Source organism: Sinohyriopsis cumingii, unplaced genomic scaffold, assembly GCF_028554795.1.
Source record: "Sinohyriopsis cumingii isolate HCF-2022 unplaced genomic scaffold, ASM2855479v2 utg001397l, whole genome shotgun sequence".
In the NCBI taxonomy this organism is placed as follows: Eukaryota; Metazoa; Mollusca; class Bivalvia; order Unionida; family Unionidae; genus Sinohyriopsis; species Sinohyriopsis cumingii.
The window spans coordinates 3,691,847-3,709,130 of NW_028315993.1; the positions used below are offsets into that span (position 1 = coordinate 3,691,847).

At 40.0% G+C, this 17,284-nt stretch overlaps 1 protein-coding gene across 1 annotated transcript in view; it reads right to left on the reverse strand.

Annotated features, from left to right (window-relative positions):
* The window catches only part of LOC149772552 (uncharacterized), a 187,124-nt gene extending 182,122 nt beyond the window's left edge, over positions 1-5,002 (reverse strand). The window contains exon 1 of the mRNA XM_089947671.1: positions 3,259-5,002. Within this exon, the coding sequence (XP_089803797.1) occupies positions 3,259-3,328 (70 nt within the window). The 5' untranslated portion in view covers positions 3,329-5,002. The remainder of the gene's footprint in view (positions 1-3,258) is intronic.
* Between the last annotated feature and the right edge of the window lie 12,282 nt (positions 5,003-17,284).

Genomic DNA, 17,284 nt, shown 5'->3' on the forward strand with positions numbered 1-17,284 from the left:
CCAGGCTTGGACAAACAACCCCATAGATAACACTAGGGAAAAATAAATAACCTATCACACATTAAAACTAAAATTTTCGATAACAAAATTCTTTTTAAACAAAACACACAACATATCTGAAGGGAAATATACAAACATAAAATACTTTTTATATTTTGGGGGAATGGAGGGGATATCTGTCTGGTGCCCCCCCCCCCCCGAACTTAACTGACCAACCAAAACAGAGACAGTAGGTAGGGGGCACCTTTCGGATATTTTGATATTTAAAAATAATTTTGTTTTACAACCTAATTATAGGTTTAAGAAAAAACAACAGAAACAAAAACAAGCATTAAATAAATTGCAATGTGTGTGTGTGTGTATGCCTTATAAACAAGAAAATTACCTTATAATTTCTTCAGATTATTGCGAATTTGTATCAGTGATATTATGAACACTGTAGATAAATCCCATGGATAGTATACACATACCATTACAACTATCCACGTTATCGAGGGCTACATGGTTAAGGTTCAGTTTCAAGGGTTTCATCAAGCCCAAATACGTTTTCTCTCTCACTCCAGATTCCTGCGTACTGTCTTTTATGAATGAGGTGGGTGGGTGGAAATTCTTCATATTTGTATCGTTATTTTCTTACGTCACTAGTGACTAATCAGTGATCAATGAAAATTCATGACTGATCTATATAATTTATGACAGGGTCGAAACAATGTTTATAAATGCCATAGGCGGATCATAATTTAATAAACAATAACTTGCACATGCACGTGTGTGCGCGTGTGTGTGTGCGTGCGTGTATGTGTGTGTGTAATATGGTCAAACTACAGGAGTCTGACGTTCTGGCTGACGATAAAACGCAAACTTCTGTGGTCCAACCGACATCAAACTGGCTGGAGGTCAAGGTGTTAAATGCGTTTATGAACCTCGGATTGCACGACTCAAGAGTGTGCTTGACCAGTCCACATTGAAGGTTTGTAACCCTGGTTGATGGTTGTATGAATCGGGTGAGTATTAAATCGCTAACTCCTACAAATTTCAAAATAACAATACGTAATATGGCGGATACAACATATGATTGACGGTTTGGTGGGTGGGAGATTGTTCAACCTCTAACTCTACACATGTCAAAATGAAAGCATATTCTTGTATTGGATAATGACCCGGGTTGACTGTGGGATGGGTAGGGCAATTACCGAACCATTGTCAAACTAATATCGTTTTATAATATTCATATATAAGTCTAAATATTTTGATCATCGAATCATATTAGACCTAGTAGTATGAGGCGCCATTTTACCCTTTTTCCTTATTTTATGATATTATATTTATCTTGTGATATAATTTCATTGTATTATATCAATTAACTGAATTTGTAGTTGATATTTGACGAGTATAAAATCTTAATTAGTGTACATGAAATTCCCAAATTTAAGTTTTAGTCGCGAGTTTTTTCTTCACACCTGAATTCTCTTTTTAATATTGGGAAATATCGCCTATATCCAACACGTTTCACTCAGTTCGGACGGAATGTAAATCATTCATTAGACAAATTTAAGATATGCATCTAATTTAATAAAACAATAAATTGAAAGGAATAATAATTTAATGAATTTGAAGTTATGCTATCATACACGAGACTATGTATATCATACACCGAATGTATTATACAGCATTCAATAATAAAACGGCACCTCATATGATTACACGATGAATGCAGTCTTATGTTGCCATCTTGCGGACACACGTTTGTGATAAATAAAAATATTAATAACAATACAATTTTGAGATTTATGCCAACAAAGTAGACTATAGACTAAATTATACTGGATTTGGATGACAGGACTTATTTTATGCACGACATGTTCTTGGAGACTTTAACTAGAACATTATTCCTCAACGTAATTCTACTCAAATATGAACAAAATGAGACTCTTTGGTTTAGATGTTTGTTAGTTGAAAACATACAAATGCAAAGTTTTATTCTTGTGATGTCTAATTTCCAATCTTTTAATAACGTGCATGCATAAAATCTGTATGTTTTCTTTAATCTACTTTGTGCCACAGACAAACAACACATATGTTTGGAATGCTTTATCAACAAAATCGTCGTCATCGTTACCTCAGTCTTCATTGTGTTCATAATATCTATACTACGTAAGAACAGCTTCTAGATCGAGATCATCCCAAGAAAGGTAGTATGAACATCGTCCGTGCGAGAAAAAGAATACAAAGATAGTTGACCCTTTTCTTACAAAAATCTAATACCTCTCTACAGGGCAGATATTTTGGCGCTGTACATAAAGGTAAATAATTCTTTAAGCTCGGTAAAAACGAAACCTAGCACTGCGGTGGTAAGATTAAATGCCAACAGTGACAGGAACATGTTCATACCTGTCATCAAGCAGTCACAACCGCTATCGGTCGGTTGAAGTTGCATATGAATACACATTATGTAGCCACACGCTACACTGAACAAAGAGTATATTCAGTTAATAATCTCTTTTATATGTGTATGTATAACTATCAGGCTATGTCATCTTACAGAAAGCCATTATAATAGGTGTCATGGTGAAAGCTTACACGCATAACCGATGAAAAGACTTGCTTTGAAGCCAGTTGGAACATCAAATTACCAAAACCTGAGCTCATGGTTTTACATTATAGTTTTAAGGTTACTTAGTAATTCCATATTTAGGCTTAGCCAACTCTGATGTGTTTCCCACTGGCTGTTGTATTGCTAGTACACACGGTCATTCCTGTCTTTCCTTTCTAATATTTGTATTAAAAGCATCTGTATGCAGAGTATGAAAATATTTACTGACATCTTCTATTAAGTATGCCCGACATTAGGTAAAAATAGAATATGAAACTAAGGTCGAAATTCAAAGTATTCACTGAAATACTCGAATAAATATGCCAGATTTATGTAACAAAGACTATACAAATATGAAATTATGAATTGTCATAATATATTACATATACCAGACTTAAGTAACAAAGACTATGAAAATATCAAATTATTAACTGTCATATTATATTACATATGCCAGATTTAAGTAGCAAAGACAATGAAAATATGAAATTATTAACCGTCATACTCCATTAGGTATGTCAGACCTTAGGAAACAAATGAGTATAAAATAGACACTGACATTTCCCACCATGTAATGAATATAGTACAAGTATCCGTATGCAGAGTATGAAAATATTCATTGACAAACTCCACTGGATTTTATATGTATCTTATAGATCACTTACCGTTTTTTAGTGTCAAAGTCCGAACTTTGACAAGACTGTAACCAACTTTTTCCTCTCCTCCTGTTGCCATTTTCTCTTTTCAAATGATTGTGCTTCAGGGTTATTGACTCCAACTGAAATGAGTTTTCAACCTAACAGAATGTAGACACGATGACTGGGCTGTAAAATATAGACAGGAATATTCTAGCCGTATCAATGTAATATAAATAACTAATATTTAGTTATGACTTATTGTACAGATATCAACATGCTTGTAAAATGAAATATCTATAAAAATGAAATCGCGTAAACATTTTGGTGTTGAAAGGGCTTATCAAAGCTGCAATTACATCAACTCTCTTTTTTACACGCAAAATGTAATCATCTTTAAGTACCCTAGTCATCTTAGTGTTTATGATAGTAATGATATTGTGTCATCTTAGTGGTGTTGTGTAATCTTAGTGGTTTTGTGTGACCTTAGAAGTGGCATGTGATATTAGTGATAGTGTGCTATCTCTTAGATGTGTTGTGTAATATTAGAGGTGTACTGTGATCTAGTGGTTTCTTGTGATCTTAGGGGTGTTGTGCAATCTTAGTGGTTTTGTGTGATCTTATAGGTGCTTTGTGATCTTAGAGGTGTTGCGTGATCTTAGAGTGTGATCTGTGATCTTGTGCCATCTTATAGGTGTTGTGTGATCTTATTAATTTTGTGTGATCTTATAGGTGTTGTGTGATCTTAGAGGCGTTGTGTGATCTTAGAAGTGTTGTGTGATCTTAATGGTTTTCTGTGATCGTGGAGGTATTGCGTGGTTTTAGTGGTTTTCTTCGATTTTTGAGGTTTTTGGTCTTGTTATTGATCTTGTACCGTCTTAAAGGTGTTGTGTGATCTTAGAGGTGTTGTGTGATCTTAATGGTTTTGTGTTACCTTAGAGGTGTTGTGTGATCTTAGTGGATTTGTGTGAACGTAGATGTGTTGTGTGATCTTAGTGATCTTGTACCATCATAGAGGTGTTGTCTGATCTTAAAGTTTTTATGTGATCTTAGAGGTGTTATGTGATTCTAGTTGTTTTGTGTGATTTTAGGGTAGTTGTGTGATTTTAGTAGTTTTGTGTGATCTTAGTAATTTTATGTGGTCTTAGAGGTGGTGGGTGATCTTAGAGGCGTTGTGTGATCTTAGTGGTGTTGTGTGACCCTAGAGGTGTTGAGTGATCTTAGTTGTTTTATGTGATCTTATAGGTGGACTATGATCTTAGAGGTGGTATGTGATCTTAGAGGTGTTGTGTAATTTTAGCGGTATTGTGTGATTTTAGAGGTGTAGTGTGATCTCAGTGGTTTGGTGTGATCTTAAAGTTGTTGTGGGATCTAGATGATCTGGTACATATTAGAGTAGCTAATGGTTACAATGACTGAAGGAAGCATTGTGCCTTTGTGTTTGGGGAGTTATTGCTTAGTGTTAATAATGTAGGTGTGGAGTTATTGGTGAGTATAAATACTGTAGACGGAGAATTAGAGGTGGGAAAATGCTAGATATTTGGAGTTAGTGGGGGTAAATGATGTGGATGGGGAGATCAGTTTTATAGGTAAATACCAAATTATATGAGTTAATTAGCGGTGGGTGTAAATGATGTAGTTGAGGAGTTAGTGGGATCTGTAAATACAATGAATATGGAGTTAATGGTGGGTACCTATACTGTAGATGCGTAGTTAGAGGTGGGAAAATGATAGATATTTGGAGCTGGTGGGGGTAAATAATGTGGATGGGGAGATCAGTTTTTAGGTAAATACTAAATTATATGAGTTAATTAGCGGTGGGTTTAAATGATGTAGATGAAGAGTTAGTGAGATGTGTAAATACAATGAATACGGAGCTAATGGTGTGTGTGCCTGTGTGTGTGTGTGTGATTTGGATTGTTAAAGTTACTTTAGCAACTTTTCAGTCATATCGCTACGATGCCTGCAGTGTGGCACTTTATAGTCGTGTGTGTAAATAGTGTAGATGGGGAGTTAGTGGTATCTGTAAATAGTGTAAATGGGGAGTTAGTGGTGTGTGTAAATAATGTATATGGAAAGTTAGTGGAGTGTGTAAATAGTGTAGAAGGGGGGTAGTGGTGTATATAAATAGTGCAAATGTGGAGTTAGTAATGTGTGCAAATAATGTAGAAGGAGATTTAGTGGAGTGTATAAATATTGTAGACGGGTAGTTAGTGGTGTGTGTAAATATTGTAGATGGATAGTTAGTGGAGTGTGTAAATAGTGTAGATGGGGAGTTAGTGGTGTGTGTAAATAGTGTAGATGGAAAGTTAGTGGAGTGTGTAATAGTGTAGAAGGGGGGTAGTGGTGTATATAAATAGTGCAAATGTGGAGCTAGTAATGTGTGCAAATAATGTAGAAGGAGATTTAGTGGAGTGTATAAATATTGTAGACGGGTAGTTAGTGGTGTGTGTAAATATTGTAGATGGATAGTTAGTGGAGTGTGTAAATAGTGTAGATGGGGAGTTAGTGGTGTGTGTAAATAGTGTAGATGGAAAGTTAGTGGAGTGTGTAATAGTGTAGAGGGGGTTAATTGTGTGTGTAAATAATGTAGATAGAGAGTTAGTGGGGTGTGTAAATAGTGTACATGGAGAGCTTTTGGAGAGTGTAAATAATTTAGATGGTGGGTTAGTAGTGTGTGCAAATAGTGTAGATTGGGAGTAAGTGGCGTGTGTAAATAGTATAGATGGGGAGTTAGTGGCGTGTGCAAATAGTGTAGATGGAGAGTTTGTGGAGTGTGTAAATAGTGTAGAGGGGAGTTAATGTAGTGTGTAAATAGTGTAGAGGGGGAGTTAGTGATGTGTGTAAATAGTGCTGATGGGGATTTAGTGATGTGTGTCAATGGTTAAGATGGGAAGTTAGTGATGTGTGTAAATGATGTAGCTAGGGAGATAGTTGTGTGTGTAAATAGTGTAGATGGAGAGTTAGAGGTATGTGCAAGTGGTGTAGGTGAAGAGTTCGTGGAGTGTGTAAATAACTTAGTTGGGGAGTTCGTGTGGTGTGTAAATAGTGTAGATGGAGAGTTAGTGGTGTATTTAAATAGTGTAGATGGATAATTAGTTGTGTTTGGGAATAGTGTAGATGGAGATTTAGTGGAGTGTGCATATAGTGTCGAGGGGGAGTGAGTGATGTGTGTAAATAATGTAGATGGAGAGTTTGTGGAGTTTGTAAATAGTGTAGAGCGGAGTTAGTCGTGAGTTTAAATAGTCTTGATGGGGAGATATTGATGTGTGTAAGTAGTGTAGATGGGGAATTAAAAGTGTGTGTAAATAGTGTAGATGGAGAGTTAGTGGAGTGTGTAAATAGTGTAGATGGAGAGTTAGTGGTGTGTGTAAATAATGTAGATGGAGACGTAGTGGAGAGTGTAAATAGGCTAGAGGGGGCGTTAGTGGTGTCTAGATAGTGTATATGAGAGTCAGTGGAGTGTGTAAATAGTGTAGAGGGGGAGTAATCGGTGTGTGTAAATATTGTATATGGAGTGTCAGTGGGGCCTGTAAATAGTGTAGATGGGTTTGTTAGTGGTGTGTGTAAATAGTGTAGATGGAGAGTTAGTGGAGTGTGTAAATAGTGTAAATAGTGTGTAAATAGTGTAGATAGTTAGGGGTGTGTGTAAATAATGTAGATGGAGAGTTAGTGGAGTGTGTAAATAGTTTGGGGGAGTCAGTGGTGTGTGTAATTAGTGTAGATGTAGAGTTAGTGATGTATATAAATAATGTAGACGGGGTGTTAGTGGTGAGAATAATAATAGTGGAGGTTAGCAATCCGTGTAATTACCAGTAATGATTTCTTTTAAAGAATCTTCATCTACTCTTATTGACCTCATAGTCACAGGAAATGACGTGCACATGATATTTTTACCTTATAATCGCACTCACTAAAAATAAACAACTCTTTCGTGCATTAAATAACCTACGTGTGAGTCAACCGGGATTTTCTATGTGAACATCTGACTCACTGAGACTGTACAACTCTCTGTATCATCAATAACGTATGTTTGAAAACTTAAAAACTCTGCGATGTGAATTCAATTTATGATGTATCATTAACTGAACAACTCTCGGAGAGACTAGTGTCAATGACCTTGATTTGAGTAAATGTAGGACTCTGCACATTCAATACAACGTTATTCCATTTTCATGCATTGACTGAATATAAATTAATGCTTCATAAAAATAAATAGTAGACTAATACTTACAGAATATCTATAAATCCCTTAAAATACAACTTTCCGAAGTTCACCTTCGGTATTACCTATAATGAATGTACTTGTCTCCAAGCAAATTCTTGTTATCATACACAACACCAACCAATCATTGCATGACAACAAGCCATGTTATTAAGTGTTGACCTTATCTGGCAAGCTATTGGCGTGTGAAGACAAATACTACAATGGATATTCAGCTGACTTAGTTACAACATGCCTATCTCCTTCTTCAGGTTTACTTGAGTGAACAACATGGCTGATAGAGAGAATAACTCTGAAAAAATAAATAAATTCTAATAATAACGGAAATGTGTAGTGCTGGCATGCAAGTATCAGTGTGTAATAGTAGTTACCTAAGTCTAGGTTTCCGTCAAGTTAGTTATACAGGTAGGCAGCTCAGGGGAGTGTGTTTTGGGTTGCGGAATTTTAATGTAGATTTATAGATTTTAATCATATCGCTACGATGTAAGCAGTATGACAGTTTATAGTGACGTCTAGCACTGGGGCATTACGCCGCAGACATGTAGCAGGTGGTAGTGAGAGGCAGTTGTTAAGTATTATTTTTATAAACCAATTGTATGATTCTGCTGGGTTCGAACACGCGACCACAAGCATCGAGACACTTGAGCCGTCTAGCTAGCTCACAATCATCTGTTTACTACTACTACTACTACTACTACCACCACCACTGTTATGACGATACGACGAACAGTTACCAAGACATACATACATACATACATACATACATACATACATACATACATACATACATACATACATTAATACATACATACATACATACATACATACATACATACATACATACATACATACATACATACATACATACATACATTTATTCTTATTATTATTCTCTCGGGCCTTAATGTTCCAGCGTTACCCCAGAACAATGGCTCCAATTACTTGTCGACCGCTAAAGTCTGACAGTCATATTAAAACGAAATATGGCCTTCCCCTACTGGGATGGTGGAGCGAATAAGGCAAACAATCATATATGACGGCATTAGGCTGTAATTGTAAGGAAATTTGTTTCCACTGTGTGTTATATCATCCTAATTTTGATGGCGGTATCTTTAAATAAAGCATTCATTCGGATTCGTAATCGCAGGTCAGCTGGGTTATCTTTATATAAAGCATTAATTTGGATTAGTAATCGACGGTTAGCTTGTTATCTTTTATGTAAAGCATTCATTCTGCTTCGTAATCGAAGGATAATTAGGGTGTTACCGGCTAGGTAAAGCCGCGTGGATTACATCTCATTGCGAAGAGAATTTAGGGGTCTCGTCGCTTGTGAATCAGTTTGTTCCATACAAAATCGAAAAGTCACAGGCCTTAAATATTCGACAGTCAGAACTTAGCTAAACTTTGGAATTTGGATGTCTTTTGTAATAAGTGAACAATATTGGACAACATGGAAGAAACAAAAAGGTGAAAATCCTGAATTATCATAAGACGATAAACGTATGTAAACAGGATAATTATCTACACCAAAATGGATATGAAACTGATGCCAGAGAAAAATACTTTATTCACAATTTATCCACAATTCGCTGCTTAACCGGAATCTGGTAACTCATACCTCCTTCCATACGGGCATATTGGTCTCGATCTGTCCTGCACATGCCGATTGAGTTTTAACAGGATGAAAGCGACTTAGGACGGGTTCATTCAGTGATCGATCTGACGAAGTCCAGTATGTTGTATAAGAAGGTGTGACATCTATTAAATATCATCTGTAGTGATCACACGCTATCTCCGCAACCGGCTCCCATCTAGAAAATGTTTCCTTATCGTCTCATACTTATGTCTTTCGAAATCATCAGGAGGCTACCCGTACATGTATACGCATCTATAATCATCTGATCTTTGCTTCCGGTAACCTTTATTAGGGTAATTTGAACTTTTATCTTCCCATCAGAAAATTGTATATCGTTCAAAAAAAAAAAATAAAACAGTTAAGCCACCCCCATTCCCGTATGACGCGCAAGTGAAATCAGATTCATGTGATTCCGTAATTATTACCAACGTATTCATTCTGAATCAAATTAGATGATGATTACGGTATCAGTTGACTCGGGTTTTGGCGACGAATTAATGCTGTTTCCAAATAGCTTGTATGTAGTAGTGTATGGTGATCTTGCAAGTCGTTGATTGTAGTATTGTCAAAGAGACTTGGTCCTGATTGTGAAGAATGCAATTACCGTAAAGACTAGAAAACTGCCTGTTTCATTACCGTCTATGTTGTGTGCAAAGTCCTTGCAAAACCTTAACTCCAATTAAGAAGAAGCATCTCCCTTGTATTTTTTATTTATTTATATCTTTTACTGAGCACTGTGTAATATTTTCTTATAATAATATAGCATTGGAAAGGAAATTAATGTAAACTTTCTGTTTCCACTATTCTCATGATTTTTGCGTAATATTCATGTTAAAAATAATGATTTGTAATAATGTATTCATTTCAAAAGGTAAATTTTAGTTTAAAGTACATCCTTAAGTAAGTGCAGCACAGGCTGACGCAGAAGGTAATTCATTATAAAAGAGAAGAATTGTTATCAAATCACCCAATTATATTTAATTTGGATATTGATAGCGTGCAGCCAGCCTTCTTGTGACTCCTCAAATTTAACAAGCTGCACAGAAGTTAATATGTGGTAAAGTCGTAGATGGCAATATCTCCTGTTTTGAGTCTATGGTCTTAAACTAAGTAACAGAAAACAGTCAAATTAATCAAGCTTTGTTAGATTCAACAAATGATTTATTTCCATATATTACAAAGTGAAAATATAAAAAGCAACTTACAGCAGTATTGTGAATTAAATCTCAAATAGTCCTAACAAATTCTGTCACAAGTTAAAAATTTAGATTATTCAGAATGAATTTCATTGGTGTTCCAAATAAATTCCAGTCTTGTATGTGTTATGTGCCATTAGCCTTGAATAGTGTTGGTCTAAGGTTGACATTGCCCGGGGTGGGAGTGGGAGACAAGCGCCCCAATCCTCCAAAATGCCCCATACGGCCTGCGTCTCCTATTGCCTCTGTCAACTAAAATCCAGCTCCTGGCCTTCGCGAGTGGCTTAGATTTGAAGCCCGGCAGACCATGTTTTCTACTAACAGGAGAAGGGGTGAAGGCGGCCCACTGGCGCCTTAAAACCAGTTGCTTCGGGTAGATGGGACTCGTAAACCTTGGATGGTAGCTCATCTAGGAGAAGGAAAACTCCGATTCCAAACCTCTGCTGCCTTGTGGATATACCCACTCATGGGAAAGGCTAAGGGAGTAAACCCCGACAGAAAATCCGGAGATGGAGTCCCTAAGGCGGTATGACATTGACTTCAACGTCATTCCGGCAACTCCTGCGACGCCGTTGGTGCCAAGCTGTATCGGCATTTGTCGTTCCCTTGGGCACACCAGCTGCGTGGAGAGGGGGGATCTGCTGCATGGGCAACAGCTGATTCTCCATACCACCCTGCCCAGGCTTCATAGCTCCCCTGGAGAGGACACTCCAGCGTCGTCGTACGGCGTCGGCACAACACGAGAAGTAGCAGTTTACCGGTTCTAAGTCAAAGCTCGATTGGCGTAGAGCTTGGCGCCAGGGGTTACTTCTGACGGTGGGAGAGATCATCAGGTCTCACTGGACAGCTACCGCCCGCCTCAAGCTGGGCAGCCCCCAGTCAGTAAGGTGCTGCCCGCCATGGCCTGCCTGCTTCACTGGGTGCGTGGAGCTCAGAGAACCATCTCGACAAGTGGGCCACAAAACTCTGCACCAGGAAAGACTAAAAGAAGAAATAAAAAGACTCCAACTCTTCGTTTTGCAACCTGGAACATCAGGACCATGTGCCCTGGATTGACCACTGACCTACAGCAGATCGACGATGCACGGAAGACTGCCGTCATTGACAGAGAACTCTCCCGACTGAACATCGACATTGCCTGCCTCCAGGAGACCCGACTGGCTGACAGCGGCACCATCAGGGAAGCCAACTACACATTCTTTTGGCAGGGAAGCCCTTGGATGAACCTAGGCAGCATGGTGTAGGCTTTGCCGTCAAGAACACGCTAATCGCCTTCATTGAACCTCCATCATCAGGTACTGAGAGAATCCTTGCCCTCCGGCTGTCAACATCCTTAGGCCCGGTCAACATCTTCAGTGTGTACGCCCCAACCCTCTACTCCACCTACGAGGAGAAAGACAAGTTTTATGAGGCTCTGGATCAGGCAATATCTAGTTTCCCCAACAATGAAAGCCTTTACTTACTAGGAGACTTCAATGCTAGAGTGGGAGCTGACCATGAGGCCTGGTCCACCTGTCTCGGTTTTTACGGAAGGGGCAAGATCAACGAGAATGGTCAGCGACTGCTGGAGATGTGCTGCTCTCACAGCCTATGTGTGACAAACACTTTCTTCAAATGCAAGGAGATCCACCAGGTGTCGTGGAGACACCCACGTTCACGCCACTGGCACCAGCTAGACCTCGTCATCACCAGGCGTGCAGAACTGGCCAGTGTCCTCCTTACCCGCAGCTACCACAGTGCCGATTGTGACACGGACCATTCCCTCGTGGCCAGCAAGGTGCGAATATTACCCAAGAAGCTGCACCACGCCAAGAAGAAGGGTCACCCACGTATCAACACCTACTGTGCAAGCAACCCAGAGAAAAACACAGCGGTTCATCAGCAAACTGAAGGAAGCCCTCACCAAAGTGACACCTGATGACACCATTGATTCCAAGTGGTCCCATATCCGTGACTCTGTGTACAAATCAGCCATCACAGCTTACGGGAAAAGGGAGCGAAAGAATGTCGACTGGTATGAGGCAAACTGGGAGGATATGGAGCCCGTGACTGAGGCAAAGAGGAAAGCCCTTCTGGCATACAAGGCTGCACCTAGCCCCAGAACACTACAAGCCCTCAGGATTGCAAGGAATAACGCCCAGAAGACCGCCCGCCGCTGTGCCAACACCTACTGGCTGAACCTTTGCAACAGTATACAGACAGCTGCTGACACCGGGGATACAAGAGGAATGTATGAGGGTATCAAAAAAGCGACAGGCCCCCCCCAGCTACAAGACCGCCCCCCTCAAGTCCAAGACGGGCGAAGTCATCACAGACCAGGGGAAACAACTGCAGCGATGGGTTGAGCACTATCTTGAGCTATATGCAACCCAAAACAATGTCACTGGAACTGCCCTGGACGCCATTCCAGACCTGCCTGTCATGGAGGAGCTAGACACACAGCCCACCCTGGAAGAGCTCGGAAAAGCCATCAATTGCCTTGCCTGTGGGAAGGCTCCTGGAAGCGACGGCATTCCGCCTGAAGTCCTCAAGAGCGGAAAACCAGCACTGCTTCAGCCCCTACACACACTCCTCTGCCTTTGCTGGGAACAGGGATACATCCCACAGGACATGCGTGATGCCAACATCGTCACTTTGTACAAAAACAAAGGAGACCGTAGCGACTGCAACAACTATCGGGGCATCTCCCTCCTCAGCATCGTCGGAAAGGCCTTCGCCCGTGTTGCCTTGGCACGCTTGCAGATCCTAGCCTCCCGCGTCTACCCAGAATCCCAGTGTGGATTTCGAGCCGGCAGGTGAACTGTAGACATGATCTTCTCACTACGTCAGCTGCAGGAGAAGTGTCACGAGCAGCGGATGCCCCTCTACATTGCCTTCATAGACCTGACGAAGGCGTTTGACATGGTTAGTCGGAGTGGACTCTTCAGACTCCTGCAGAAGATCGGCTGCCCCCCACGTCTGCTTGCTGTCATTATGTCGTTCCACGAGAACATGCACAGCACAGTGTGCTTCAATGGCGCAACATCTGAAGCATTCCCAGTCGTTAGCGGAGTCAAACAAGGCTGTGTCCTTGCACCGACGCTCTTTGCCATCTTCTTCTCCATGCTTCTCCAGTACGCATTCAAGGACTGCAGCGAGGGAGTGTACATCCATACCAGGGCTGACGGCAAGCTGTTCAACATCGCCCGTCTCCGTGCTAAGACTAAAGTCACAGAGGTACTCATTCGTGAATTGCTCTTTGCCGACGATGCAGCCTTGACATCACACACGGAAGATGGACTCCAGCAGCTGGTATGCTGCCTCTCCCATGCATGTAAGGAATTTGGACTGACCATCAGTTTGAAGAAAACAAATGTCATGGCACAGGACACAGACTCCCCTCCCTCTGTCTCCATCGATGGGTACAATTTGGAAGTTGTCGAGAACTTCACATATCTCGGGTCTAACATATCCAGCTTACTCTCCATTGATTCTGAGGTGGGCGCAGGATTGCCAAGGCAGCAGCAGTGATGGCCAGACTTAACCAGAGGGTCTGGAACAACCCCAACCTCACAGAGAAGACCAAACTCCGTGTCTACCAAGCGTGCGTGCTCAGCTCATTTCTCTACAGCAGCGAAACATGGACCACCTATGCAAGACACGAGAGGAAACTCAACAGCTTCCACCTGAGATGTCTGCGGCGCATTCTGCACATCCAGTGGCAGGACAAAGTACCCAACACAGAGGTTCTAGAACGCGCCAACATGAACAGCATGTTCTCCATACTCAGCGAGAGGCGCCTTCGCTGGCTCGGCCATGTCAAGAGAATGGACCCAGGTCGCATTCCCAAGGACCTGTTATATGGGGAGTTAGCAGAAGGTGCACGACCAACTGGACGACCACATCTGCGCTACAAAGATGTTTGCAAGAAGGATATGAAGACAGCAAACATCAATGTCAACGACTGGGAGAGCTGTGCAAACAACCGTTCCAGCTGGCGTCTAGCTGTCAGGCAGGGAGTTCAAAACGCAGAGGAAAAGAGAAGAATAAAGCAAGCTGAAAAGAGAGCTAAAAAGAAGGATAAGCAAAAGCGTACTTTGGAGCTATGCCATCGTCTCTCGTAGACGGACGGATGCCAAGATAGTGTTGATTTGCTAACACTCTTGATGTATCACAGTGATAAAATCTAAAATGTTTATGAATGAATTCACAATAATTCCAAGAGTATAATTTAGCAACTGATATTAAGATATAGATTGAGTAGTTCTGAAGTAAACAACTTCTTATAAAAAGCTAAGACAAAAGCTAAGACACAACAACAGAACCATGATAATGTCCAATTTTTCATCAAATTCATAAATAACTTGCTTCTAGAACATACTTGATTTCTAAAACTAATAGACTTTAACCTCAGTAAAAATGTTCATCTCAAAGTAATAATTATTTTAATATATCAGTAAAATCATAAACAAGTTAAATAATAATAATTACTTTGCTGATGTTGCTAATTATCCGTAGGGCTGTATAATTATGTTGCTGATGTTAGGAATTAGTTAGTTTATTTCTAAAACAAATAGACTTTAACTTCAGTAAATACGTTCATCTCAAAGTAATAATAATTTTAATATATCAGTTAAACTCATAAACAAGTTAAAGAATAATTACTTAGCTGACGTAGTTAATTAGGCGTAGGGTTGTATAATTATCTTGCTGATGTTAGGAATTATGTATGCATAGGCCATTATGATTATTTTGCTGATGTTAGGAATTAGGCATAAGGCTTTATAATTATTTTGGTGATATTTGAAAATAGTTAGGCCAATGGCTTTTTGATTATTTAGCTGAAATTAGAAATTAGTTAGGCCAAGGTTTGTGTAATTTTTTGCTGGTTTTAGGAATTAGTTAGGTTTAGGACTGTTTGATTATTGTACTGATGTCAGGGATTAGTCAGACATTGGGTACAAGGCACATGACCCATAGTCACCATTCATGGACCAGTAATAATAATGATGTGGTCCCATTCATTAAAATGTAATAACCATGTTTAGTTGTCATTAATTCACTAATAACAATAATGATGTATTTACGTAAATTGTAATGTTTTTCATGGAAATATCATGATATAATTAGCAGTGAAACAAAAGGCTATTACTACAGTTTCATAATTTTATATGGATTTTATTTTGGGCTTGAGAGTATTCAGTATGATTATAATAAATTCTAAAATGCGTGGACAGCATTGATTATCATCTCTGAGAAATGTGACCTGGAGACTGTTCATACGGCATTGATGGATAATTCAGATTTGATGAGTCAACAGAGCTATTTTCTTAGTGTGGCATGATATGTCAAAATATTTTGATTTATTCCAGTGTTAATTATAGGAACTATTTTCTAGGCTGAAAGTTGATAATACTTATGACATAGTTTAATGACTGTGTGTGCTTATTGCTTAATTTAATGTCTTTATGTGCTTATAGCATGGTTCCATGTATGTGTGTACTTATGACATGGTTCCATTCCATGTCTGTATGCTCTTATGGCATGGTTTCCATGTATGTGTGTGTGTACGACATCGTTCCATTTCATGTCTGTGTGTTCTTATGGCATGGTTTCCATGTATGTGTGTGCTTATGACATGGTTCCATTCCATGTATGTGTGTATTTATGACATGGTTCCATTCCATGTCTGTTTGTTCTTTACGATATGGTTCCATGTTTGTGTGGGACCACTCCACTGGGCTAAGTGGTACAAGTGTTTGCCTTGGATGCAGGTGATCATGGGTTGAAACCCCGGCTGAGTCATAGAAAAGATTTATAAAAATGGGACTGGCAGCTGCCTTGTTTAGCGCTCAGCATTAAGAGGTTAAAGTTAGGACTGGACGGCCTGGTGTCAGGATAATGTGGTTCGGTGGAACATAATGCTACATGTATGCAGCATGAGGCTCTAGTGCTAGACATCACTATAAACTGCTACACTGCAAACGTCATAGCTACAAATCCAAATCACACACACATGCTCCATGTCTGTGTGTGCTTATGGCGTGGTTCATTGTCTTTGAGCTGATGGCATGTTCAGTATATAGTTGTGCTTCTGGCATGGTTCAGTGCCTGTGTGTGCTTATGTAATGGTTCAATGCCTCGTTTGCTGATGTCATACTTTCCATGTATGTGTGTCCTCATACCATGGTTCAGTATCGTTGTGTTCTTCTGGCATGGTTTCCATGCATGTATGTGTTTATGGCGTGGCTCAATGCCTGTGAGTGCTTATGTCATGGCTCAATGCCTGTGTGTGCTTATGACTTGGCTAAATGCCTGTATGTGCTAATGGCATGGCTCCATTCCATGTATGGGTGTTCTTGTGGCATGGTTTCCATGTATGTATGTGTTTATGGCATGGCTTAATGCCTGTGTGTGCTTGTGGCATGGTTCAATATGTGTGTGCGTATGGCATAACTCAATGCCTGTATATGCTTATGACATGGCTCTGTGCCTGTGTGTGCTTATGGCATAGCTCAATGCCTGTGTGTGCTTATGGCATGGCTTAATGTATGAGTGTGCTTATGGCATGGTTCCATATCTGTGTGTGCTTGTGGCATGGCTTAATATGTCAGCTTATGGCATGGTTCAATGTGTGTGCTTATGGTATGGCTCAATGCCTGTGTGTGCTAAAGGCATGGCTCAATGCCTGTGTTTGTTGATGACATGGCTTAATGTCTGTGTGTTCTTATGGCATGGTTCTATGTCTGTGTGTACTTATGGCATGCCTCAATGTCTGTGTGTGCTTATGGCAACATTCTGTGTGTGCTTATGGCATGGCTCAATGTCTGAGTGTGTTTATGGCATGGTTCAATGTCTGTGTTTGCGTATGACATGGCTCATTGCCAGTGTGTGCTTGTGCATGGCTCAATGTATGCGTGTGCTTATGACATCATTCAATGTTGTGCTTATGGTATGGCTCAGTATGTGTGTGTACTTATGGCATGTTCAATATATGTGTGCTCATGTCATGGGTTAATG